This window comes from Oncorhynchus gorbuscha, linkage group LG11 (assembly GCF_021184085.1).
Source record: "Oncorhynchus gorbuscha isolate QuinsamMale2020 ecotype Even-year linkage group LG11, OgorEven_v1.0, whole genome shotgun sequence".
Classification (NCBI taxonomy): Eukaryota; Metazoa; Chordata; class Actinopteri; order Salmoniformes; family Salmonidae; genus Oncorhynchus; species Oncorhynchus gorbuscha.
This window is the reverse complement of record NC_060183.1, coordinates 27418079-27445325: the sequence shown is the minus strand read 5'-3', so window position 1 is coordinate 27445325 and position 27247 is coordinate 27418079. Positions and strand designations below refer to the sequence as shown.

Sequence of the window (27247 nt, the reverse complement as noted above, 5' to 3'; positions counted from 1 at the left end):
CACTATTACCACTTTTATTTGCAAATAAAAATCATTGTTGTACAAGACTGAATTTTGTCTGTGAATGTCAAGGTTCAAAGGGCAAAGTCAGTCCATGAAGTTGGACAAGATAGGGGGCAAACTAAATGTAACACATTATAATGTCCATAAACATTGTGTGTAAAGTTTATCCAGCACAGGTGTAAAACTGTCCAAAAGAGTAAGAAAATCATCTTCACTGAAGGAGTGGGCATTAGATGCCTGTGGATTTACAATCAGTTGTTCCATTATTGTAGAAAGACTTGAGTGATTTTCTGTCTAAGTCTGGAGGGAAAGATACTGATTTCCACCACGTAAGGGGTAGAGAATGTTGACAAGACAACCAGTTGAACTTCGTTTCTAACACATAGATGTCCATTATAAAAAAGCAGAAGCCCTCATATGATTTTAAATACCTTTGTCGCTGTAGCTGTTCAGTGGGTTACCAAACGATAGTTGTCATTTGTCATTTTCACAGATTGCCTGTCTCCTAAAATGACTATGTCAACAAATTACATTCACTTTCATAGAGAATAATATTCCTCTCCACGGTTGCAGTGCACAACACACACGTCTCCACTTTCCGGTCGAGTTCACCTCCCATAATGCCGTTCAGATGGTCTTCCCTAACAAGAAGTCAGCGTACTCCTTTCTGCGTAGTACGCGGTGCATTTTGAACGTGTTGGGCGAGGTGTTGGAGAAGGCCATCATTTGTTTACGCAGTTCCTTGAATGCACCCTCTGCCACCATCTGCACTCTCATTGGTCCGATGCTGCCTTTGAATCGGAACGACTTGTAGACAGCCGAGTCCTCCTGGACACACTGGTCCAACTGGTGAACAGGTGCAGGTGGGGTGTGTGTATATTTTTTGTTTGTATGTGTGTGCGAGCAAGCGAGAGGGTATTTTAGAGTGTGTGAAAGAGAGGGAGTTAGAGATTGAGAAAGAGAAGAGGGGCAAAATAGAAGATATTTCAGGAGCAATATATTATTTTCCATCGTAAGCACACAACCGAAACAAGTTATGGAATACGTTCTCCAGGAATTGGCATAAAACAGAAAGAAATGTACGCGAACTCATGTTGACAAGTACTGAAATGAAACAAGTGAAACTGAACACAAAATGTTTCCCTACCTTGTAGCGTTGCTCCTCTGTCAGGTTCCTCACCCCCTTTAGCTCCACAAACACTTGATAGTGAGGATCAGAACCTCCACAAGACTCTCCTGCAACAGATACATGATGATCAACCACTGCACAAATCAAGCTGGAGCCAACATACAATATGCCATATCTTCAATGGTCTAATCACTTTATGAGTGAACATCCAATCATATGCTTCCAGTAAAACTTCACCCCAGCATCACTCTGGGGTGAAGTTTCCCCTAGGTACAGATCTAGGATCAGAATTCCCTCCCCCAATCCTAACTTTAACATTTACATTACATTTACATTTAAGTCATTTAGCAGACGCTCTTATCCAGAGCGACTTACAAATTGGTGCATTCACCTTATGACATCCAGTGGAACAACCACTTTACAATAGTGCATCTAAGTATTTTAAGGGGGGTGAGAAGGACTACTTTATCCTATCCTAGGTATTCCTTAAAGAGGTGGGGTTTCAGGTGTCTCCGGAAGGTGGTGATTGACTCCGCTGTCCTGGCGTCGTGAGGGAGTTTGTTCCACCATTGGGGAGCCAGAGCAGCGAACAGTTTTGACTGAGCTGAGCGGGAACTGTACTTCCTCAGTGGTAGGGAGGCGAGCAGGCCAGAGGTGGATGAACGCAGTGCCCTTATTTGGGTGTAGGGCCTGATCAGAGCCTGGAGGTACTGAGGTGCCGTTCCCCTCACAGCTCCGTAGGCAAGCACCATGGTCTTGTAGCGGATGCGAGCTTCAACTGGAAGCCAGTGGAGAGAGCGGAGGAGCGGGGTGACGTGAGAGAACTTGGGAAGGTTGAACACTAGATGGGCTGCGGCGTTCTGGATGAGTTGTAGGGGTTTAATGGCACAGGCAGGGAGCCCAGCCAACAGCGAGTTGCAGTAATCCAGACGGGAGATGACAAGTGCCTGGATTAGGACCTGCGCCGCTTCCTGTGTGAGGCAGGGTCGTACTCTGCGGATGTTGTAGAGCATGAACCTACAGGAACGGGCCACCGCCTTGATGTTAGTTGAGAACGACAGTTTGTTGTCCAGGATCACGCCAAGGTTCTTAGCGCTCTGGGAGGAGGACACAATGGAGTTGTCAACCGTGATGGCGAGATCATGGAACGGGCAGTCCTTCCCGGGAGGAAGAGCAGCTCCGTCTTGCCGAAGTTCAGCTTGAGGTGGTGATCCGTCATCCACACTGATATGTCTGCCAGACATGCAGAGATGCGATTCGCCACCTGGTCATCAGAAGGGGGAAAGGAGAAGATTAATTGTGTGTCGTCTGCATAGCAATGATAGGAGAGACCATGTGAGGTTATGACAGAGCCAAGTGACTTGGTGTATAGCGAGAATAGGAGAGGGCCTAGAACAGAGCCCTGGGGGACACCAGTGGTGAGAGCGCGTGGTGAGGAGACAGATTCTCGCCACGCCACCTGGTAGGAGCGACCTGTCAGGTAGGACGCAATCCAAGCGTGGGCCGCGCCGGAGATGCCCAACTCGGAGAGGGTGGAGAGGAGGATCTGATGGTTCACAGTATCGAAGGCAGCCGATAGGTCTAGAAGGATGAGAGCAGAGGAGAGAGAGTTAGCTTTAGCGGTGCGGAGCGCCTCCGTGATACAGAGAAGAGCAGTCTCAGTTGAATGACTAGTCTTGAAACCTGACTGATTTGGATCAAGAAGGTCATTCTGAGAGAGATAGCGGGAGAGCTGACCAAGGACGGCACGTTCAAGAGTTTTGGAGAGAAAAGAAAGAAGGGATACTGGTCTGTAGTTGTTGACATCGGAGGGATCGAGTGTAGGTTTTTTCAGAAGGGGTGCAACTCTCGCTCTCTTGAAGACGGAAGGGACGTAGCCAGCGGTCAGGGATAAGTTGATGAGCGAGGTGAGGTAAGGAGAAGGTCTCCGGAAATGGTCTGGAGAAGAGAGGAGGGGATAGGGTCGAGCGGGCAGGTTGTTGGGCGGCCGGCCGTCACAAGACGCGAGATTTCATCTGGAGAGAGAGGGGAGAAAGAGGTCAGAGCACAGGGTAGGGCAGTGTGAGCAGAACCAGCGGTGTTGTTTGACTTAGCAAACGAGGATCGGATGTCGTCGATCTTCTTTTCAAAATGGTTGACGAAGTCATCTGCAGAGAGGGAGGAGGGGGGGAGGGGGAGGAGGATTCAGGAGGGAGGAGAATGTGGCAAAGAGCTTCCTAGGGTTAGAGGCAGATGCTTGGAATTTAGAGTGGTAGAAAGTGGCTTTAGCAGCAGAGACAGAGGAGGAAAATGTAGAGAGGAGGGAGTGAAAGGATGCCAGGTCCGCAGGGAGGCGAGTTTTCCTCCATTTCCGCTCGGCCTTCCGGAGCCCTGTTCTGTGAGCTCGCATTGAGTCGTCAAGCCACGGAGCGGGAGGGAGGACCGAGCCGGCCTGGAAGATAGGGGACATAGAGAGTCAAAGGATGCAGAAAGGGAGGAGAGGAGGGTTGAGGAGGCAGAATCAGGAGATAGGTTGAAGAAGGTTTGAGCAGAGGGAAGAGATGATAGGATGGAAGAGGAGAGAGTAGCGGGGGAGAGAGAGCGAAGGTTGGGACGGCGCGATACCATCCGAGTAGGGGCAGTGTGGGAAGTGTTGGATGAGAGCGAGAGGGAAAAGGATACAAGGTAGTGGTCGGAGACTTGGAGGGGAGTTGCAATGAGGTTAGTGGAAGAACAGCATCTAGTAAAGATGAGGTCGAGCGTATTGCCTGCCTTGTGAGTAGGGGGGAAGGTGAGAGGGTGAGGTCAAAAGGAGAGGAGTGGAAAGAAGGAGGCAGAGAGGAATGAGTCAAAGGTAGACGTGGGGAGGTTAAAGTCGCCCAGAACTGTGAGAGGTGAGCCGTCCTCAGGAAAGGAGCTTATCAAGGCATCAAGCTCATTGATGAACTCTCCGAGGGGACCTGGAGGGCGATAAATGATAAGGATGTTAAGCTTGAAAGGGCTGGTAACTGTGACAGCATGAAATTCAAAGGAGGCGATAGACAGATGGGTAAGGGGAGAAAGAGAGAATGACCACATGGGAGAGATAAGGATCCCTATGCCACCACCCCGCTGACCAGAAGCTCTCGGGGTGTGCGAGAACACGTGGGCGGACGAAGAGAGAGCAGTAGGAGTAGCAGTGTTATCTGTGGTGATCCATGTTTCTGTCAGTGCCAAGAAGTCGAGGGACTGGAGGGAGGCATAGGCTGAGATGAACTCTGCCTTGTTGGCTGCAGATCGGCAGTTCCAGAGGCTACCGGAGACCTGGAACTCCACGTGGGTCGTGCGCGCTGGGACCACCAGATTAGGGTGGCAGCGGCCACGCGGTGTGGAGCGTTTGTATGGTCTGTGCAGAGAGGAGAGAACAGGGATAGACAGACACATAGTTGACAGGCTACAGAAGAGGCTACGCTAATGCAAGGAGATTGGAATGACAAGTGGACTACACGTCTCAAATGTTCAGAAAGTTAAGCTTACGTAGCAAGAATCTTATTGACTAAAATTATTAAAAATGATACAGTACTGCTGAAGTAGGCTAGCTGGCAGTGGCTGCGTTGTTGACTTTGTAGGCTAGCTGACAGTGGCTGCGTTGTTGACACTACACTAATCAAGTCGTTCCGTTGAGTGTAGTAGTTTCTACAGTGCTGCTATTCGGGGGCTAGCTGGCTAGCTAGCAGTGTTGATTACGTTACGTTGCGTTAAAAGAACGACAATAGCTGGCTAGCTAACCTAGAAAATCGCTCTAGACTACACAATTATCTTTGATACACAGACGGCTATGTAGCTAGCTATTAACCATTAGAGGGGGGAAAAGCAATACTGACCTAAGATCAGTGTCTAGGAACAACTTCACCCTACACCAATTGGCACTACTACAAAAGCAAGTAGAGAGCAGTCTTACCCATTATGGCGCTCTCTGCGCAGCAGTAGTCAACTAGCTGAGCCCCGGGCCACTGGCTGATGGCTCGCTTCAGTGCCCCCAGAAACATCACCTCAGACACCTTCTCCCCCCGCACGCTCAGCATCTGACCCCGCCTACACACACAGGTCATGCACATAAACACACACACACACACACACACACACACACACACACGAGTGCTTTAGAACAGTCCCACACACAGGCACAAAAACCATCCACTCAGCATCTATCCCCATCAGAACACAGGTATTCTCACCAACCCAAGTACGTACAGATGAGGCACACACCGGATGCAGTACTGTACCTGTATTGAAATTCGACAACTGGACACTGATTGTGGAAGCCAACCACTTTTACTATATCTCCCATACGATATCTATGAGACAAAAAAAAGACAAAAAAAAAAGAGATATCCCTGTCAAATCACATATCAGTCAACACAAATGCAGTGCTTGGAAAACAACAGGAGGAGCTTCAGTTAAAGGGATAGTTCACTCAAATGACAAAATGTTATATTCGTTTCCCTACCTTGTAAACGGTCTATGGACAAGGACAGAGTGGAATCCACACGTTGTTTTTTTACACTTAGCCACTGCCATGTTTTAGTATTTTTCAAACCAAAAACCAATGGAAGTCAATGTACCCAATAATGACAAGTTTTAAAGGTCTCTGAAAGGGATTGTGACTTTGCTCAGTAACTTGGTTTGAAGTTACATTAAAGTCTGATTCTTCATAAAACGTAATGATTTTCCCAACCAAAAACCAATGGAAGTCAAAATACCTGATATTAGCATGTTTTAAAGTACAATGATGTTTTACCTGAAGAGTCCGGATGCGTTGGTGACGACCAGCTCATAGCTGTGTCCCTCCTGCACTTCCTCCATGAGAAGTGTGTGTTTCTCAGGCGCCTCCTGGTCCAAACTGGCCTCTGGGAGGAACTCACAGAACATGGAGCGAGGACACAGCAAGTACCTCCTCCGCACCTCCTCAGGCCACAGGTTCACCCCAATCAGACCTGCAGGGGCACAGGAATGTTAACACAGAGACATAACGTAAGAGTGCAGGAACACAGAGACATAAAAGAGACACAGATACACACATGTAGTACCATCTAAATTATGTTCAGTACTTGACTTGGTGCTCACGGGAGCTGAGCACTGGCACCTAAGATTCACTACTGCTAGAGCCCCTGCACCTCTTTAGCCGATTAGCTCAAAAGTATTGTGGAATTCCTGCAACTAAATATATTATTTTATCCATTTAACAAGGCAAGTCAGTTAAGAACAAATTCTTATTTACAATGCCGGCCTACCAAAAGGCCTCGTGCGGGGATGGGTTCTGAGATAAAAAAAAAAAATAGAAATAAAATATATATGACAAAACACAAATCACTACAACAGAGACAACACAACACTACATAAAGAGAGACTTAAGACAACAACATAGCAGGGCAGCAACACAACATAAAAAACAACATGATAGCAATACAACACATGGTACAAACATTATTGGGCACAGTCAACAGCACAAAGGTCAAGAAGGTAGAGACAACAATACATCATACAAAGCAGCCACAACTGTCAGTAAGAGTGTCCATGATCGAGACTTCGAATGAAGAGATTGAGATAAAACTGTCCAGTTTGAGTGTTTGTTGCAGCTCGTTCCAGTCGCTAGCTGCAGCTGACTGAAAAGAGGAGCGACTCAGGGATATGTGTGCTTTTGGAATGTGACTGGCAGAACGGGTGTTGTATGTGGCGGATGAGGGCTGCAGTAGATATCTCAGATAGGGGGGAGTGAGGCCCAGGTAGGGGGGAGTAAGAGGGTTTTATAAATAAGCATAAAATCAAATTGAATTTTATTTGTCACATACACATGGTTAGCAGATGTTAATGCGAGTGTAGCAAAATGCTTGTGCTTCTAGTTCTGATAGATTACTTGTTAGTGCAGTAATACCTAACAATTCCCCAACAACTACCTAATACACACAAATCTAGAGGGGTGAATGAGAATATGTACACATAAGTAGATGGATAAGCAATGGCCAAGCGGCATAGGGAAAGAGCAATAGATGGTATAAAATACAGTATATACATGTGATATGAGTCATGTAAGATATGTAAAATTATTAAAGTGCATTTTATAAAGTGACTAGTGATCAATTTATTAAATCTGGCCAGTGATTGGGTCTCAATGTAGGCAGCAGGCTCTCGGAGTTAGTGATTGCTGTTTAGCAGTCTGATGGCCTTGAGATAGAAGCTTTTTCAGTCTCTCGGTCCCAGCTTTGATGCACCTGTACTGACCTCACCTTCTGGATGGTAGCGGTGTGAACAGGCAGTGGCTCGGGTGGTTGATGTCCTTCATTATCTTTATGTCCTTCCTGTGACATTGTGTGCTGTAGGTGTCATGGAGGGCAGGTAGTTTGCCCCTGGTGATGCATTGTGCAGACCACCACCCTCTGGAGAGACTTGTGGTTGATGGCGGTGCAGTTGCCATACCAGGCTGTGATACAGCCCGACAGGATGCTCTCGATTGTGCATCTGTGAAAGTTTGTCAGGGTTTTGGATGACAAACTTTCTTCACCACACTGTCTGTGTGAGTGGACCATTTCAGTTTGTCTGTGATGTGCATGCTGGGGAACTTAAAACTTTCCACCTTCTCCACTGTTGTCCCTTCAATGTGGATAGGGGAGTGCTCCCTCTGCTTTTTCCTGAAGTCCACGATCACCACCTCTGTTTTGTTAAGGTTGAGCGAGAGGTTGTTTTCCTGACACCACACTCCCGAGTGCCCTCACCTCCTCCCTGTAGGCTGTCTCGTCGTTGTTGGTAATCAAGCCCACTACTGTTGTGTTGTCTGCAAACTTGATGATTGAGGTGGAGGCGTGCATGGCCACACAGTCGTAGGTGAACAGGGAGTACAGGGGGGGGGGGGGGGGGGGGGCTGAGCACACACCCTTGAGGGGCCCCAGTGTTGAGGATCAGCGAAGTGGAGATGTTTCCTACGTTCACCAACTGGGTTGGCCCGTCAGGAAGTCCAGGATCCAATTGTACACGGCGGGTTGAGACCCAGGACCTCCAGCTTGTTGATGAGCTTGGAGGGTACTATGGTGTTGAATGCTGAGCTGTAGTCAATGAACACCATTCTTACATAGGCATTCCTTATGTCCAGATGGGATAGGGCAGTGTGCAGTGTGATGGCGATTGCATCGTCTGTGGACGTGTTGGGGCGTTGTGCAAACTGAAGTGGGTCTAGGATGGCCGGAAAGGTGGAGGTGATAAGATTCTTGACTAGCCTCTCAAAGCACTTCATGATGACAGAAGTGACTGCTACGGGGCGGTAGTCATTTAGTTCAGTTATCTTTGACTTCTTGGGTACAGGAACAATGGTAGCCATCTTGGAGCATGTGGGGACAACAGACTGGGATAGGGAGCAATTGAATATGTCTGTAAACACACCAGCCAGCTGGTCTGCGCATGCTTTGAGGATGCGGCTAGTCTGGGCCAGCAGCCCAGAGGGGGGGGGTGCAGTACTTGTTAGTGGGCCGCGACGGTGGCACTGGGTTTAGTTTGTCTGGAAGCGTGATGTCGGTGTCCGTGATGTGGCTGGATTTCTTTATGTAGTCCATGATTTCCTGTAGACCCTGCCACATATGTCTCAAGTCTGAGTCATTGAATTTGCGACTCCACCTTGTCCCTGTACTGGCATTTCACTTGTTTGATTCCCTCCGCAAGGCAATAGCTATATTGAGACATATTCCCAGACCTCTTTCCATGGTTAAATGTGGTGGACCGCACTTTCAGTTTTGCGCGAATGCCGCCATCCATCCACGGTTTCTGGTTTGGGTAGGTTTAAATAGTCACAACATCTCCAATGCACTTCTTTATAAAACACACTCACCGAGTCAGCGTATAAGTTGATGTTATTCTCTGAGGCTGACCGGAACATATTCAAGTCCACGTGATCAAAACAATCTTGAAGCGTGGCTTCCAATTGGTCAGACCAGTGTTGAATGGTTCTTGTCACTGGTAGATCCTGTTTGAGTTTCTGCCTAGAAGACAGAAAGAGCAAAATGGCGAATTTGAAAAAAGGGAGGGCGAGGGAGGGCTTTGTATGCATCGCGGAAGTTAGAGTAGCAGTGGTCAAGGGTATTACGCATGCATGTAGCGCAATCAATATGCTGGTAGAATTTAGGTAGACTTGTTCTCAAATTTGCTTCGTTAAAATCCCCAGCTACAATAAATGCATCCTCAGGATGTATGGTTTCCAGTTTGCATATAGTCTAGTGAAGTTCCTTGATGGCCGTCTTGGTCCCTGCTTGAGGGGTACGTACACAGCTGTGGCTATAACTGACGAGAATTCTCTTGGTAGATCAAATGACTGGCACTTGATTTTAAGGAATTCTAGATCAGGTGAGCAGAAGGACTTGAGTTCCTGTATGTTGTTATGATTACACCATGAGCCGTTAATCATAAAGCATATACCCCCGCCCTTCCTTTTCCCAGAGAGGTGTTTATCTCTGTCAGTGCGATGCATGGAGAAGCCCGGTAGCTGAACCGATTCTAACAACATATCCCGAGAGCCATGTTTTCGTGAAACAGAGAATGTTACAATCTCTGATGTCTCTGGAAGGCAACCCATGCTCGAATTTCATCTACCTTGTTGTCAAGAGACTGGACATTGGATATATACTCGGGAGCGGTGTGTGATGTGCATGTCTATGGAGCCTGGCCAGGTGGATGCTTTGTTTGCGGCATCATTGTTTTGGATCGCCTACTGGACTTCGCTCCATTGTCCTGGGTGGTGGTCCGAACAGAGGAACCGCTTTGGGAAAATCGTATTCTTGGTCGTAATGTTGGTAAGTTGACGTTGCTCTTATATCCAATAGATCTTCCCATCTGTATGTAATAAGATTTCCTGGAGTAACTATGTAAGAAGAAATACATTTTTAAAAAATACAGCAGTTTTTTAAGAACTCCAAGCGAGGCGACCATCTCTGTCGGCACCATGCTGGTAATCAACCAGTCTTGCGACGGGTATACAGAGGTGACCAGTTTACAGAGGAGTATAGAGTGCAGTGATATGTCCTATAAGGAGCTAATCTAATGCCGAATGGTAAAGAACATCTATCTGCTCGAGAGCACCCTTACCTGCCAATCTATAAATTATGTCTCCGTAATTTAGCATGGGTAGGATGGTCATCTGAATCAGGGTTAGTTTGGCAGCTGGGGTGAAAGAGTCTAGATTTAACTTTAGCCTGCAGCTTTGATATGTGCTCAGAGAAGGAGTGTACCGTCTAGCCATACTCCCAAGTACTTGTATGAGATGACTACCTCAAGCTCTAAAACCCTCAGAGATAGTACTCACACCTGTGGGGAGAGGGGCATTCTTCTTACCAAACCACGTGACCTTTGTTTTGGAGGTGTTCACAACAAGGTTAAGGGTAGAGAAAGCTTTTTGGACACTAAGAAAGTTTTGTTGTAGAGCAATATAACACAAAATCCGGGGAGGGGCCAGCTGAGTTTAAGACTGTATCATCTGCATATAAATGGATGGCAGAGCTTCCTACGGCCTGAGCTATGTTGTTGATGTAAATTGAGAAGAGCGTGGTGCCTAGGATCGAGCCTTGGGATACTCACTTGGTGACAGGCAGTGGCTGAGATAGCAGATTTTCTGACTTTATACACTGCACTCTTTGAGAGAGGTAGTTAGCAAACCAGGCGGAAAACCCCTCAGAAACACCAATACTCCTTAGCCGGCCCACAAGAACAGAATGGTCTACCGATATCAAAAGCTTTGGCCACGTCAATAAAAATAGCAGCACAATATTGCTTAGAATCATGGGCAATGGTGACATCATTGATTACCTTTAAGGTTGCAGTGAAACATCCATAACCTGAGTGGAAACCAGATTGCATACACAAGAGAATACTATAAAACAGTACCGGCATCCAAAATGAGTACCGGCACCTATTTTAGTCTAAATCAACCACTTGCGGTCTTTGCTATAATTTTGGCTTCAACCAACTACCACACTCGCATGAATACACATGCACATGGAAGAGGCAGACACACAGACAGGGCCACTGTTACATTGTCATTCTCAATAGATGAAGCCTGTATACTCTTGATGTCACAAGGTGATGAGTCTCCTGTGCACTCACCCTCGGTGGCGGCGTAGAAGGGTGAGTAGAAGGGAATCCCCTGGCAGTAGCGCTCCCGCAGCATCTCCCCATAGATCTGATTAGATCCAGAGTCCACAGCCAGCACCAGGTTGAGCTGGGGCCAGATGCGCCGCACGATGCCCACAAAGCCCTGCTGGAAGTGGGTCCGGAGCTGGGTGGCGCGCTCCGGGTCTGGCTTCATCTGGCCCTCCAGGCTGGCCCTCACCCCTGGCTCCAGGGTCAGAGCAGGGCTGACTCGACCCAGCTTGATGTCCTCCACCAGCTCCTGCCAACGTTCCTGGGGGAGGGGGGCGGACAGAAGATGGCATTATCAAATATAAATAATTACACAGTAATAAGAGTGCTGCAATGGAGGGTTATCCTATGTGCTCTTTACATAAGAGTATAACTATACAGTATTTACACAATACAGTAAACCAGCTTTCCCAATCCTGGTATGTGTGTTCATCTCTAGCTACAGTACCTGGAGGGCACTGAAGGCATAAAAGACAGTGGAGGCGAAGTTGGACTCCAGGGTGCCCACGCTGGGGTCTTTGAGGGCAAAGAGGAGGTGCAGGTAGAGGGTGTCTCTCTCACTGGGCACCTGGAAGGAAGGTTGGCACCATAATTACAGTAATATAGAAGTGTGTTCAAGTTCAAAAAGACACAATGATAACTTTTGTTTCCCTGTTAATCGTAGTAGCATATTTACACTTTACAATTTGAAAAACATGTTTTCAGTGACAACAGCATTCTGTTTCTTCCCCCGTTATGCCCTTGAGCAAGGCACGGACGTCTTGTTTATTAGAAATGAAACTGAAGTAAACGGAAAAGACACACAACATGAACTCCGATAACGAAAGAGTTTTCCTTTCAGTTGCAAAACGTTTCGCTGCAGCGTGCCCTTATGAACACAACCCTGGTGCAAACCCTACCTGGAAGGCGGGTGCGGGTGTGGTGTATAGGTTGAGCATGTGGCGGGATGAAGCCGGGGTGGAGGAGTTAGGCCCAATGGGGATGCCTGCCTCAGACTGGCGAAACGTGGGCGAGTAGAAGAGCTTGGTGGTGCGCTGGAGGCTGTCGCTGGCCGGGAACGCACGCCGCATGGCATCCAGACACACAGCCACGCCCTGGGGTGGAGGAACACACACACACACAGTGAGTGTCAAGAACACACAAACATAGTCATGACCAAAATAAAATGGTCATCCTCTCTTCCTATAAGCACAGTATTTACAATTGGATAGGTGAAAGCTTTGATTTCACCACTAGATATGCCAACAAGTGGTAGCTAAGGAAAATTGTCATTGGGGCTAATAGGGAGCATTTCCACTGACTGACCTGTAGGAAGAACTCTGTGTTGGTGTCCTTGGTGCTCAGCAGCATGGCGCTGGCCCCGGATGTACCCGATGTCATGGCTAAGATAAGGGGTTTCTCAGCTATGAGGACCTTCTCTTCTCCAGCCGCCACTCGCGTCACCAGCTCACGATAGTGCTCATACGTCGTCACCGGGTGACGTGTACGAAAGGCCTCACAGTCTGAGGACACAGAACATTGTCTGAATTGTACACTGAACAAAAAATATAAAAAAGCAACAACTTAAAAGATTTTACAGTTCAGTTAGTTCATATAAGGAAATCAGTAAATGTAAGTAAATTCATTAGGCGCTAATCTATGGATTTCACGACTGGGAATACATTTATGCCACGCATTATCATGAAACATGAGGTGATGGCACCAGAATGGGCTTCAGGATATCTCGGTGCATTCAAATTGCCACCGATAAAATGCAATTGGTGTTCGTTGTCCGTACCGTACGCCTGACCATACTATAACCCCGTGTTATGTTCGAGACCACTTCAATCGAGACCGATTCAAGACCAAGACTGGAGCAAACCGAATGACCGATGTCATTCTTCTGTGAGCTGCTCCATCCCAAAACCAGTTGAGCGCTGCACACGCTTGCTGCCTGCAGATGATATTCTGCTGAAACTAGGCTGTGTGTGCGTTGCCCATGTGAATATATTTCACGTGCTTTACGACTGTAGGGTACTTTGTGCATGATTTCTCTATTGTACTACATAATTGATAAGTCATATACATCCACTACACTACTTTGATACGCATCAGTAGGGATTAAGAAGTGAGTATAAGCAATGCCCACTGGGGGAAAAAATGGCCACTACACCACTGGCCCTTTGTGTTTTATAAAAAGAGAATACACAACACACAGGACGAGAGTTCAATAGAGTACTAAAGGTCAAGAGGACTAAAAGTCAATAGAGTATTAATGATCCATGGAAATAGTGTTTTTTCTGTAATGGGGGATTAATGTTCAATGGGTCAGAGACATGGGAGGAGTTTCACTCAGGGACTCATAGCTACATTGCAAGTTCTCATTCGTCCAAGTTGTTTATACATTGAGCCTGAAATAGGATACTTGTTATTTGGCCATAGGCCCAGTTGTATTGCAAGGAATTCTAATTGATCAACCACAGGCTAGGGCTGGGTTATAAAACTACATCCCGTGCCTTAGTTCTGTGGAGAGAATCACTAAGGACAGGGGAGAATGAACATCTACCTCTCAGCATTACATCTATGATTTGTCCTCTTTGAATAAACCTATTTTCTTCCCCCTGATTTGCTTTGGGGTCTGTGTTATTGAAGAGTAACAACTGCTAACAATATTAATGTTTCAAGAAAGGAGTTTATATATTTGGCCTGGCGAATCGGTTTTATGCGCTGACTGAATGGAAGCTGAGAATTATATGTTTTTTTTAACTCTAGATGGTCTGGGCAAGAAACTATGAGTCCTCACTGTCCGCGAAAGATAAGAGTACAGATGTATCCAACACAGAGACAAGACCAAGACTCCCAATATGACACCCAATACCGCTTGGTCTCGAGTAATACAACACAAAAAAAAGCCATCTCAGACTGCCCAATAAAAATAAAATATTAAGATGGGCAGAAGAACACAGACACAGACAGAGATATGGCTTTTTCTTTGCAACTCTGCCTAGAAGGCCAGCATCCCAGAGTTGTATCTTCACTGTTGATGTTGAGACTGGTGTTTTGCGGTTACTATTTAATGAAACTTCCAGTTGAGGACTTGTGAGGCGTCTGTTTCTCAAACTAGACACTAATGTACTTGTCCTATTGCTCAGTTGTGCACCGGGGCCTCCCACTCTTTCTATTCTGGTTAGGGCCAGTTTGCGCTGTTCTGTGAAGGGAGTAGTACAGTGTTGTACGAGATCTTCAGTTTTTTGGCAACTTCTCGCATGGAATAGCCTTCATTTCTCAGAACAAGGATAGACTGACACGTTTCAGAAGAAGGTTATTTGTTTCTGGCCATTTTGAGCCTGTAATTGAATCCACAAATGCTGATGCTCCAGATACTCAACTAGGTCTAAAGAAAGCCAGTTGTATTGCTTCTTTAATCAAGACAACAGTTTTCAGCTGTGCTAACATAATTGCAAAAGGGTTTTCTAATGATCAATTAGCATTTTAAAATGATAAACTTGGATTGGCTAACACAATGTGCCATTGGAACACAGGAGTGATGGTTGCTGATTATGGGCCTCTGTACGCCTATGTAGATATTCCATAAAAAAATCTGCTGTTTCCAGCTACAATAGTCATTTACAACATTAACAATGTGTATACTGTATTTCCGATCAATGAGGTTATTTTAAAAAATGGACAAAAAAGAAATAGCATTTCTTTCAAAAACAAGGACATTTCTAAGTGACCCCAAACTTGAACGGTTGTGTACCTTTAATGCCTATTGATGAAGGTATCTTCCATATCAACGATAATTAATAATAAAAGGTTAAATTACTACACACCTTTAGCAGTCTTTGCCTATTAGGGTTAGCTCCATGTTGCAGCACGTGTTTATGGAAGACAAAGGGAAGACCGAGGCGACCACTTATGCTAATTAGCTATCTAGCATTACCATCTAGCATGCTCCGAACACCTGTGTGTAAAAGAAGGAGGCCGCCCAAAATATATTGTAACTGAAAAATACTGTCGCCTGAAAGCGGGTTAAAACAGTCAACACTAAGAGTATGTTTTGCATTTGTGAAATTATTTCATTTTGATGCGATATAAAAGGGGCTTTATTTCTAGAATCGTATAGCAATCGAGAATCCATTAACGTTTAGATGGAGTATTTGAATGGCTCTGGCAGCCAAAACAGTCTACCTCTGGAAAAACAAACGCCTTTGCAGGCTGTACGATTTTAGCCTACTTATGCCGCGATTTTGCCTTCCCCGACCAAATTTCCACGTCATAGACAAATTCTTAGGTTGTAAACAATTGTCAGACGTCTTGGCTCGTTCACTGTGACATGGTCGAAGTCTGCAAATTAAGTACCGGTACATGCGGTCGTAGGCTCCGACAAAGTGTCAGAACCTTTTTGCCTTTGTTGTGTAATGTGGTTGGTGTTGCGAGTCGATCCGAGAAGGGTGAAATTGCGGCTTGCAATTCAGGGCACTCCTGCATGTGGGCATTCTTGCAGGAACCTCTCTTTATACTTCGATTGGTCGATTTTTATGCTAGGACAGGAAGAAGCCATTGCCACTCCAGTACAGTAGGTGGTGTTAATCCACAATAACGATAGGGGCCAGCTGCTGATGAATTCCACAGAAGAATGGGCGGGGCGACAATGGTAGCTAGCTAGCCATACACCGGTAGACAGTGTCCTTCGCCTCCGCCTCTCAGGCACTGTTTTCTGTTAACGACAGCGAGGGCAGGTGTTCGGCATGCGGGAGCAAAAGAACATGTGTGCTAGCTTAGCCAGCTAGTACGGTACACAGCAGGTGGAAGGTGGGGGCTAGGGCGAAAACTGTGCCTGACAGGCAGGGGCTAGGGCCACACCATTTGTTAACTAGCACGCTAGCTAGCACGCGGTGTCGCCCTAGCCCCCGCCAGTCAGGCACAGTTCTCTGGTATGTACGAGAAGGGGGTGACACTGTTTGCTAGCTAGAAAGTTAGCACACATGTCGCTAACAAGCAAGCTAGCTAGTTAGTTAGCACACGGTGTCGCCCTAGCCCCCTGCCTGTCAGGCACGGTTTTCTCAGGTACACAGGAGGCGGGGCGATAACGTGTGCTAACAAGCAAGCTAGCTAGTTTTTTTTTTGTAACAGTATTTTTATTGAAATTTCACAATTTTCACCCATATTAAGAGATACAAAGACAAAGCACACAGAAAAAAAAGAAAAACAGCCCCCACTTACCCATATCTACGTGCATATATATACACACACACACACACACACATACATACATACATACATACATACATACATACATACATATACCCATGCATATACACACACCCATGCATACATACACGCACGCACGCACCCACCTATACATACGTACACCATTTCTCTTCCCGCTCTGTGCCTCTCTCACCCCATCACCATCATTGCGTCTCTCAATACATACATTTTAAACAAACAGAAATTAAACAAAAAAGCTCAGTTTAAACCAAGAGGTTAGGTTCCACACATGGAACGTACAGTGTAGTTCTGAAATACATAGATCCCCGCCATTCTAAGAGAAACCTTGCAGCATAATAGTTGATACCTCAGGTTCTAGATAATTTAGATAAGGTTCCCATACTTTGTAGAACTGGTCTGTTTTAGAATGCAATGTACATGTCAGATATTCCAGAGGCACCCATTCAAATAGTATCTTATGCCAGTCTTTAATAGAAGGAACCTTATCACTAATCCACTGTAAAAGGATGTTTTTCCTCGCTGCGAAGGTAAGGATGTTGTAAAGCCTCCTTTTACAGACAGAAGTAACATGCCTACTAGGGAGACCCAACAGTAAAGAAACTGGGTCCAATTCTAGATCAACCCCTAGGATCTTTTCAATTTCTTGCAGGACACCAGACCAGTATCTTTGTATTTTGGTACATGACCATAAACAATGTGTTAGGGTGCCTGTATCAGTTTTGCATTTGAGACACTGAGGGGAAGAGGAAGTGGGGCTAAAAGCATGTCTGCGATTTGGGGATATATGCAATCTGTGTATTATTCTTAATTGGATTGCTCTAGTACGGTTACATATAGATATTGTTTTTGCATATCTCCAAATGTCCTCCCACATCTCTTCGTCAATAGTAACAGACAATTCTTTCTCCCACACTTGTTTCACCCTCTGTGTGTTGACAGCAGAAAAGGACCTTAAAGTATCATAAAACAGACTTACAGACATCTTCCTTTGTGGGAAAAAAAGCATTCTTTCAATGACAGACACATCAGGGTTACCAATTAAGGTGGTGCTCTCCAGAATATAATGTCTTACTTGTAGGAAGCGGAAAAAGTCCTGCTTTGGGAGTCGATATTTCTCGACCATCTGCTCAAATGACAACAAAATCTTATCAGCAAATAAGTCGTTTAGCCTGCGTATGCCCTTATTAAGCCATAAGTTAAAGCCAGCATCCAGCAATCCTGGGCTGAAATCTGGGTTGTTAAGAATTGGGGTAAGAGCAGAGGTTAGTTTGGACCTTCCCAGGAAGCGTTGAACTGACCTCCATACTTTGAGTGTGTTAAGTGTAACTGGATTATTGCAGTGTTCTTCTACAGACTTGAAACTTCTGAAAAATAAAAGATCCTGTAAGGGGTATTTTGAAAGAGAAGTCTCAATGTCTAACCAAATAGAGGAGTCATCATTTGTGATCCAGTCAGAAATATAACAAAGGTGGGCACACCATTGATAGAACTTGATATTGGGCAGGTCCAAGCCGCCCATAGAACTTGGCAGCTGCAATATTGCCATCTTAAGTCTTGGCTTGCGCTTACTCCATATAAAGGAACTTAGCCATCCATTTACATCCTTTATTACCTTATTGGAGAGTAATACTGGGATCATTTGGATTGGGTAAAGTAGTCTGGGTAAAACATTCATTTTCAAGAGGGATATTCTACCCAACCAAGAAATGGGGAGGGAGTTCCAGCGCTCCAGATCCTGTCTTATTGTATCAAACAAAGGAACAAAATTGGCTTTGTACATTAGCTGGAATTTAGGAGTTACAAATATACCCAGATACCTGAAACCTGAGGGAGACCATTTAAAAGGGAAGGGGGGAGAAGTATTAGGTACAGAATGTAGGCTACCAAGTGGCATAGCCTCTGACTTAGTAAGGTTAATCTTGTAGCCTGAGAATCCGCTGAATAATTCAATAATATTAATAAGAGGTGTAATTGAAGTCTCGGGACTAGAGATGAATATCAGGACATCATCAGCATACAAGCTTATTTTATGGTGAACCTCACCAATGAGCAGCCCCTGTATAGCAGGCGTTACCCTGATGGCCTCGGCTAGTGGTTCCATAACGAGTGCAAAGAGGAGGGGGGATAAAGGACAGCCCTGTCTGGTACCTCTGTGTATAGGGAAGCTATTTGACCGTAGCCCATTAGTAAGGACAGCAGCCTGAGGATCATCATATAAAACTTTCACCCATTTTATAAAGTTGTCCCCCAGACCAAATTTATTTAGAGCAAATAATAGATAAGACCACTCCACACGATCAAATGCCTTCTCAGCATCTAGGGAGAGCACAAGACCATCCACAGCACTTTGTTGGTAGGCTTGAATTACATTAAGAAGCCGCCTGACGTTGTTGCATGACTTACGGCCCCTAATGAAGCCAGTTTGGTCTCCTTTCACAATTAGTGGCAATGAGTCCTCTAATCTTGTGGCTAGAATTTTAGAAAGCAATTTTCTATCCACATTCAGAAGGGAAATTGGTCTGTACGAGGAACAAGACTCTGGACATTTTCCCTTTTTGAGAATAAGTGAAATGTTGGCTTCTCTCAGCGTTTGAGGGAGTTGGTCATTTGAAAATGAGTGGTTAAACATATCACACAATGGCTCAAGGATCAGGCCATGGAACTCTTTATAGAACTCACTACAAAACCCATCTGGTCCTGGGGCCTTACCATTTTGCAGATTCTTAATTGCGAACATTATCTCTTCCTTGGTAATAGGGGCATTGAGGAGGGACCTCTGTTCTTCGGAGATAGTAGGGAGCTCAATCTTACCAAAGAAGTTCTCCATTAATTTGGGTGCATCTTTTGGCAGTTCTGAGGCATAAAGGTTTGTATAAAATTTCTTAAATGAGTCACTTATCAATTTATTTTCATATAAATGATTACCATCAGAATCAGTAATAGTAGCAATTGACTGAGAGTCAGCCCTCTTTTTAGCTAGGTATGCCAAGTACTTTCCTGGCTTATCGCCATGTTCATATAGCTTTTGCCTGACAAATCTCATTTTCTTTTCAGCGTCCTGTGTTAGGAGAGAGTCTAACGTTGATCTAATGACTGATATTTCCTTTAATAGGGCAGGAGTGGGCGTTCTAATGTAGTCCTTCTCTTTAGTTCCTAATTCACCCTCTAACATTTTTTGCTTTTCCCGCTTTTTCCGTCTCTTAGTAGCTGTGTATGACATAATCAGACCCCTGGCATACGCTTTACAGGTCTCCCAAAGGAGCGAGGGGTTATTTGTTGATTGAGAGTTAATAGAGAAAAATGCTTTAAACTCTGTTATAAAATATGATGTGAATGTATGGTCTTTAAGAATGGTTGTGTTCAACCTCCAATGTCTTGACCGATTGAATGCCCCGTTGAGTTTTATGTCCAGGATCACCTCAGCATGATCAGATATGACTATGCTTCCTATCCTAGCAGATAAAACAGACTGCAAAGACGTCCTGGGCATAAAAAAAATAGTCTATTCTAGTCTGACATCCATGAGGTGCAGAGAAAAAAGTGAACTCTCTGTTGGAGGGATGGAAAGCTCTCCAGACATCCGCATACCCCAGATCATCACAAATAGCTGTAAGTGACTTTGCTTGAGGAGAGAGTGAAGCTATACCGCTGGGAGACTTATCAATAAGGGGGTTCAACAAGCAGTTAAAATCTCCTCCAACCACTGCAGTGTCTGAGTTTAATTCTGAAAAGTCTAGAAATGCTTTAGTGAGGAAATCAGGGGGTGAGCAGGGGGAAGTAAATATTCATTATGGAAATGTTCTGCCCTTGTAAAGTACCATTAATTATAACAAAGCGACCAAATTTATCTTTCACACAATTCAAGACCTTAAGTGGTAAGTTCTTTTTCACCAGAATTGCTACCCCTCTACTTCTGGATGTAAATGATGAGAAAAACACTTGACCAAATCCTCCTTGCTGTAATTTCAAGTGCTCCTTATCATCCAAATGGGTTTCCTGTAACAGGGCAATATCAATATTTTCTTTTTTCAAAAAAGACAATACTTTCTTCCTCTTAATGGGGTTATGGCTCCCTCTAATGTTCCACGTGCATACACGCAGTCTGTTATCTGCCATTGCATCTTGACCATTCAATATTCAGACTGGATCCTACTGTAAAAGTGGGGTGGTACCTTTTTCCATGTGTTGAACTCTCCTCCATCTCACTGAGCATAAACAAAAAATATGAACCCTGAACTCGAACTATACTGAACCCAAAAATTAAACATGTAAAGATCCAAAAGGGGTTTTCCCACTAGCTAACATACAGGGGATTTCCACTCTCAAATGTAGACTCTTAAGTCCGCATTGCCGCTCAATAGCCTCATCCTTTATATATATGGAAAATAAAATCAATAGAAGAAGATTGAGGCTATTCCACCTAAAACCAAGCCTGGGCACCAATATGGATTCACACATATCTCAGCCTGAGCTATAGCGGCTATTACTTTAGCAAGAAAAATAATAAAGATACGAATATTACTGAGCTGGAGTACGTGAGGACTCACACCACTGTTTCATGATCAGATTCAACCAAAAATAAGCAAAGTTATTCAATGCTGTGGAGGCGCAGCTTAGAGTTATTTACCCGAGAGAGTCAATAAACGCAGCAGCCTCTTCAGGTGTGTAGAGCTTTTAGGTGATCCGTTGACCATAATCTTCAATGTGGCCGGGTACAACAGTGCGTAGTCCATCTTCATTCTCCTGAGTCGAGCCTTCGCCTCATCAAACGCTTTGCGTCTTCGTACAACCGCTGTGGAGTAATCATTGAAGAATGAGACCTTTGGACTTTTATGTTGACTACCAACAGAACCGATGTTTCTAGCCGCATCCATGACGCGCTGCTTGTCGGTGAAGTTGTGGAACTTTATAACCACCGGCCGTGGGCGCTGATTGGGGCCCGGTATCGGTGCTTGAGAGCGATGGGCTCTGTCCAGCTTCACACGACCAGCCTTAGTGTCCATTTGTAGGTAGCCAGGGATCCATTCCTCAAAGAATTTTACTGAACGTGTCCCTTCAGAATTTTCCGGGAGTCCCACAACACGAATATTGCATCTGCGTCCTCGATTATCCAAGTCGTCAATGTGCTCCGCCATTTCGCGCACCTGTTTCTCAAGTGCTTTTATCTTAGCGTCCATAGATGTAGTTGAAGTTTCCACTGCAGCAATTCTTCCTTCCGCCTCAACAACACGTTTCACAACGCTCTGTATTTCGGCTGAATGGCTTGCTATTGCTTCCAAGACCGTTCTTATTTTAGCATCGATCACTTTAGTAATGTTATCAGTCATCTTTTGAATTATCAGGTCCATTGTGCCTGGGTCCGCAATGGTGTTAGCTTCGCTAACGTTAGCTAGCTCCTCGTGCACATCCACAGGGGTGGTGGTTTTGGTCGACTTCTTAGTAGTTCTATTGGGCATGTTGTCTGAGATTTTTGCGAAATAGTCGTCAAGACTCATTATATGGTAACTTATTTAGCCAACTCTACCACTTTTTCAAGCTAGGAGATTAATGTAAGAATATAAATTTACGAATGCCACGAGAGCTCGCTGAAACACCGTGTTCTCTCTACGGCGCCATTTTGTTCCCCCGCAAGCTAGCTAGTTAGCGAGCACACAGTGTCACCCCCAGCCTGTCAGACATGGTTTTCTCCGGTACAACACGGTGTGCTCGCTAGCGAGTTATAACAAGGTGTCACTCCCACCTGCTGTGCTAGCGGGAGGCGGGGACGACCGGTAGACAGTTTCCTTCACCACTCCTTCCCTACTGTCAGGCAGATACAGGAATGCCCACATGCAGGAACGCCCTTGCAGGCTGCAGATCCCAGTGACTATGTTATTAAAGTGATTATGTATAGATAATATCTATGCACAGTCACTTGAATAACTCTACCTACATGTACATATTACCTCAATTAAGCAGTGACACCGCACATTGACTCTGTACTAGAGGTCTACCGATTAATCGGAATGGCCGATTAATTAGGGCCGTTTTTAAGTTTTCATAACAATCGGAAATCGGTATTTTTGGGTGCAGATTTTTTTATACCTTTATTTAACTAGGCAAGTCAGTTAAGAACACATACTTATTTTCAATGACGGCCGAGGAACGGTGGGTTAACTGCCTTGTTCAGGGGCAGAATGACAGATTATCACCTTGTCAGCTCCGGGGACCCAATCTTGCAACCTTACAGTTAACTAGTCCAACGCTCTAACCACCTGCCTCTCATTGCACTCCACGAGTAGCCTGCCTGTTACGCGAATGCAGTACAAGCCAAGGTAAGTTGCTAGCTAGAATTAAACTTATCTTATAAAAATCAATCATAATGACTAGTTATAACTACACATGGTTGATGATATTACTAGTTTATCTAGCGTGTTCGCGTTGCATAAAATCGATGCAATGCTGGGGGATGATTTAACAAAAGCGCATTTGCGAAAAAAGCCCAATCGTTGGACGACTGTACCTAACCATAAACACCAATGCCTTTCTTAAAATCAATACACAGAAGTATATATTTTTAAACCTGCATATTTAGCTAAAATAAATCCAGGTTAGCAGGCAATATTAACCAGGTGAAATTGAGTCACTTCTCTTGTGTTCCTTTCATTGCATTGCAGTTTGGGCAGCCTGGCTCATTGCGAACTAATTTACCAGAATTTTACGTAATTATGACATAACATTGAAGGTTGTGCAATGTAACAAGAATATTTAGACTTAGGGATGCCACCCGTTAGATAAAATACTGAACGGTTCCGTATTTGACTAAAAGAATAAACGGTTTGTTTTCGAAATGATAGTGTTGACCATATTAATGCAGTTTGGTCTCCTACCCCGGGTGTTGTGGCCCCTAGCAGTGTATGAGGTTCCAATCTCAACAGTGGAGAAGATGGAAAGAGGAGTCACAGGCTACTTAAAGAAGTGGCTCGGAGTTCCACGATGCCTTACCACTATAGGCCTCTATGGAGATGGTGTCCTCAAGCTGCCCCTCACCAGTCTAACAGAGGAATTCAAGTGTGCAAAAACCAGGCTCCAGATGACACTGAATGAATCTCGAGACCCAGTGGTGAGCAACAACGCGCTGATCTTGACAACTGGGCGCAAATGGAGGCCAGGAAAAGCAGTCCAGGAGGCAACAGCAGCCCTCAGACATGCTGTCATGTTCAGCAAGGGAGAGGAGGCCTTGGGCTAACTAGCCATGCTGCTTGGAGTAAGGCCACTGCACCAGAGCGGCAGAAGATGGCAGTGCAGGAAGTACGCCATCAGGAGGAGGCTGCAAGGTGGGCCAAGGCAGTCTCTCTTGCCAAACAGGGACAGTGGACTCGATGGGACAGTGTGGAGAAGAGGAAGATCAGCTGGAAGGATCTGTGGGCCATGGAAGCGAGGCGGTTGAGCTTTTCCATCAGAGCAACATATGACGTCCTTCCAACACCAGTTAATCTTCACCAATGGTATGGTGAAGATCCAGACTGTGCCCTCTGTTCCATGCCAACCAACCTCAGGCACATTCTCACAGGGTGTAAAACAAGCCTCACACAAGGACGCTACACTTGGCGTCACAACCAAGTCCTTAAAACTCGCCCTGGAGGACAAGCGAGCTGCCATCCCCCTACCACCCCCAGCAGCATCACACCCCTAACGGACGAAAAATTGGTGGCCATCCAGGCAAATTTGAGTCTTTTTGCGCCTGACAACGAGCGATCCTCAACAAGGTAGGAAAGTAACTGTGAAGATGAGGCCTCAGTCTGATTGGACATTGAGGACGTCCAGGGAGAAGACATGGAAGCCTGAGAGGAAGACAACCAAAGCTTTAGTTTCTAGACATCATTTCACAGATGTATGTTGAAAACATTATTGGGAGATGCGATGGATAATGGGGGATCATTCAATATTCCCTTTATTTTGTTGTTCAGTGAAATCATCCCATGTGAAGAGTCACCTCATTTAATTAAAGTTCAATTTGTAACTAAATGTTTTTATTTCTATTGGAAGGATTTAATCATTTCCAATTATGTCTACTTATGATAAGGTCAAATGTTTCTGTCTCCATATGAAATGGTAAATATATCCAATGCAAAAAACATCTACATTTAAATGGTATTAATATTAATTTGCATGCATTTCCAATAATTCCCACGGAAGATTTCCACCTCTGAGTATTTCCCAAAATGTGCAAGCCTACCGGTCACCCCCACCTCCCGCTAGCACAGCAGGCGGGAGGCTGGTGCAACACTGTGTGCTAACTAGCTTGATAGTTAGCTAGCTAACAAACAGAGTCAATCCCGCCACCTGCCTGCTGTGAACCGGAGTCCTCTTTAGGACTAGCTGACAAAGCTAACACACAGTGACGTTTGCTACAGCCTGCCAAACACCTTCCCTCGCCGTTGTTAACAGAACTGCGGGAAAACAGTGCCTACAGACGGGGTATATTTTTAAATTAGGGCAAGCAGGAGGCTGGGGTGCTCCAGTACAGTAGGTGGCGTTAATGCACAATAATGTAACGTTGGATGCCACAGATGAACATCATAGAAGAAGGGGCCGTGGCAGCTAGCTAGCCATACACCGATGGACAGTATCCGTTGCCCCACCCCTTCATCTGAGGGGTTCATCCGCAGCTGGCATCCAACGTTGTGCATTAACGCCACCTACTGTACTTGAGCGCCCCTGTCTCACGCCTGTCCCAAGTTAAAAATGGACCAATTAGAAGTATAAAGAGGGCAGATGCAGGAATGCCCAGAATTGCGGTGCAAATGTACCCTTTTCTGAGCTGCTGGCACATGCACAAATCAAATACACTGCTTCAGTTGACGTAGCCTATATCGGCTGACCAGTCTCGCGAACCAATTGCAGAATGTGACTGCAGAACTGACACAAATCATACTACCTGGCCAGGTTGGTTGCTAGTACGATTTGCGTCAGTTCTGCCGTCAACCAACCTGGCCAGATGGCAACTGACGCAAATCGTACTATCTGGCCAGGTTGGTATCAATATTTTTATTTGGTAACATCAAGACGTAATCGTAAAAGACTGAATCCGACTTACTGTCTGAAAAGGCTTTAGTAATGTTAGGCTCATCTAAACTACTTTTAAAAGACTACATTCTTGGGCTAGCCTACATCATACAATTTATTGCAATTTGAGAAAACGTGATGCGAGTTATCGCGAGCATGTCATCAGAACGTAGAGGCAGTCAATCACTTAGCAAAAAGTTACATCACTGGCATAATGACCTTACATCACAAGCTTTTGCTGAGATCGAATATGCTGAGAGCAGAACGTGCACGGTCATTGGTGGGCTATATTGTGCAAGTGAACAAATGTGAATTATTATGCAAGTGTCTTATAATAACGTGGAATGATTACCTTTGATTGAGCTGAAATCATACTGCTTTCCATAACATGTGTCAGCGTTCTTGCGCAGGCGCTTTAGAAGAGTTTCCTCTTGAACTTGCCGTATATTCAGCGTATCTGCTTCCAGTTTCCCTCTTTGCCGCTTACCCAGCCAACCCACAACCTTCACGGCAAAATACTGGCTTAGCAGACTGCTCAAAGTCCGGTTCTCTCCTTTCACTTTCGAGCTTATGTCCCTCCAAAGCAGCGCCATTCCACCCAGAGACAGGACTCCAAACACACTGGGCAAAGGACGCAGCATCCCGAGTAGCTCTGTTACACAAGGTGGAAAGCACAGAATCAGTCACGCGAGAGCGCTGTTGGTCTACACACATCCATAACAACCAGTCGATAAACATGATCAATCTACATACATCAGAAATAGCAATAGGCTGTTCGTATTCCATTAAGTTGTTTTTGAACATAAACTAAGAAGTTATTTTCCCACCAAGAACGGGAAGTTTAATGAACAAATCTTTAAAATGGGCTATTAACCATGGAAGCGCACATACATCAATTCAGTAGTCAAAGCAATGGTTCACTTCAAATATTCATAATGTAGCTTACCAAGACTTTGTCCAGTGGCTATAATAATGGAGAGAATTGTAATGACTAATGCACAACGAATACATTTCGAGCGCCCTAATATAGCCATCGAACTGATCAACTCATAAATCATTTCAAAATAAGAATTTTTTAAAAAGCTTTTCGTTCACGTTAAAGCTGTCAATTTGTTAACTTTAACGAATGGAAAAGCATTGTCTAGTCCGTTAACTAAGTTTAAAACATGAGGATTCTTCACTTTGCAAGATGTTTTAAAGCAAGAATTTCACTTCCTTGTTTCGACCGGTCACCAAAGATGTTCTATTATATAGACAAGATGGTCGAGTGGCCACTAACAATGGATATTACATTCCGTCAAAGATAGAAGGGAGGCGAGATCAGATGGGACCATTCTAGCAAAGATTTTTATATCTAAACTATCTGTGATTCTAGCCAATGAGAGGGCAGATACGCATGTCAGGTACAACTGCAATATAGTCGTTTTTTAAAGTTGCCGAAATGCCACGGTCGTCCACGTATATCAGTGCATTCGTAACAACCTAACATTTACGACACTTATATTAGATAAAATACGCCTCACATAGCAAATTAGTAATTACATTTTTTGTTGACCTCCATACAAAAATTCCTCACTTCATGGTCTTATTTGTGTAGATGAATTTTGGGCGCAGTATACCCCTCTCGCTTCGCCTCTTCCTCTCTGCTGATTCTTCTTCTTCTTCTCCTTCTTTGAAGTTTATTGGCAGATTACAACATATAAACTGTTTTGCCGCCAC

General features: G+C 44.9%; 1 protein-coding gene across 4 annotated transcripts; it reads right to left on the bottom strand.

The window, feature by feature from the left end:
- Window positions 1-27247, bottom strand: ghdc (GH3 domain containing). Of its 4 annotated transcripts, none has more exons than XM_046369207.1 (11): window positions 27105-27247; window positions 25881-26180; window positions 12572-12768; window positions 12166-12360; window positions 11715-11834; window positions 11231-11528; window positions 5892-6087; window positions 5377-5448; window positions 5052-5185; window positions 1151-1239; window positions 1-849 (listed from the first exon to the last, which is right to left on the bottom strand). In XM_046369207.1, exons 2-11 carry the CDS (start codon window positions 26167-26169, stop codon window positions 631-633), a joined length of 1809 nt encoding a protein of 602 aa, XP_046225163.1. In that variant the 5' UTR covers window positions 26170-26180; window positions 27105-27247; the 3' UTR covers window positions 1-630. The 4 variants fall into 4 exon arrangements, with proteins under 4 accessions (XP_046225163.1, XP_046225162.1, XP_046225164.1 ...); XM_046369206.1 differs by having other exon boundaries at window positions 27071-27212; XM_046369208.1 differs by having other exon boundaries at window positions 27148-27166.

Coding starts and splice junctions, on each gene's coding strand:
- ghdc (XM_046369204.1), bottom strand. CDS start 26,586: ATGATTTATGAGTTGATCAGTTCGATGGCTATATTAGGGCGCTCGAAA. Junction 11,835..12,165: donor CACCCGCACCCGCCTTCCAG/GTAGGGTTTGCA, acceptor CCTTCCTTCCAG/GTGCCCAGTGAGAGAGACAC. Junction 6,088..11,230: donor CTTCTACGCCGCCACCGAGG/GTGAGTGCACAG, acceptor GTGCCCCTGCAG/GTCTGATTGGGGTGAACCTG.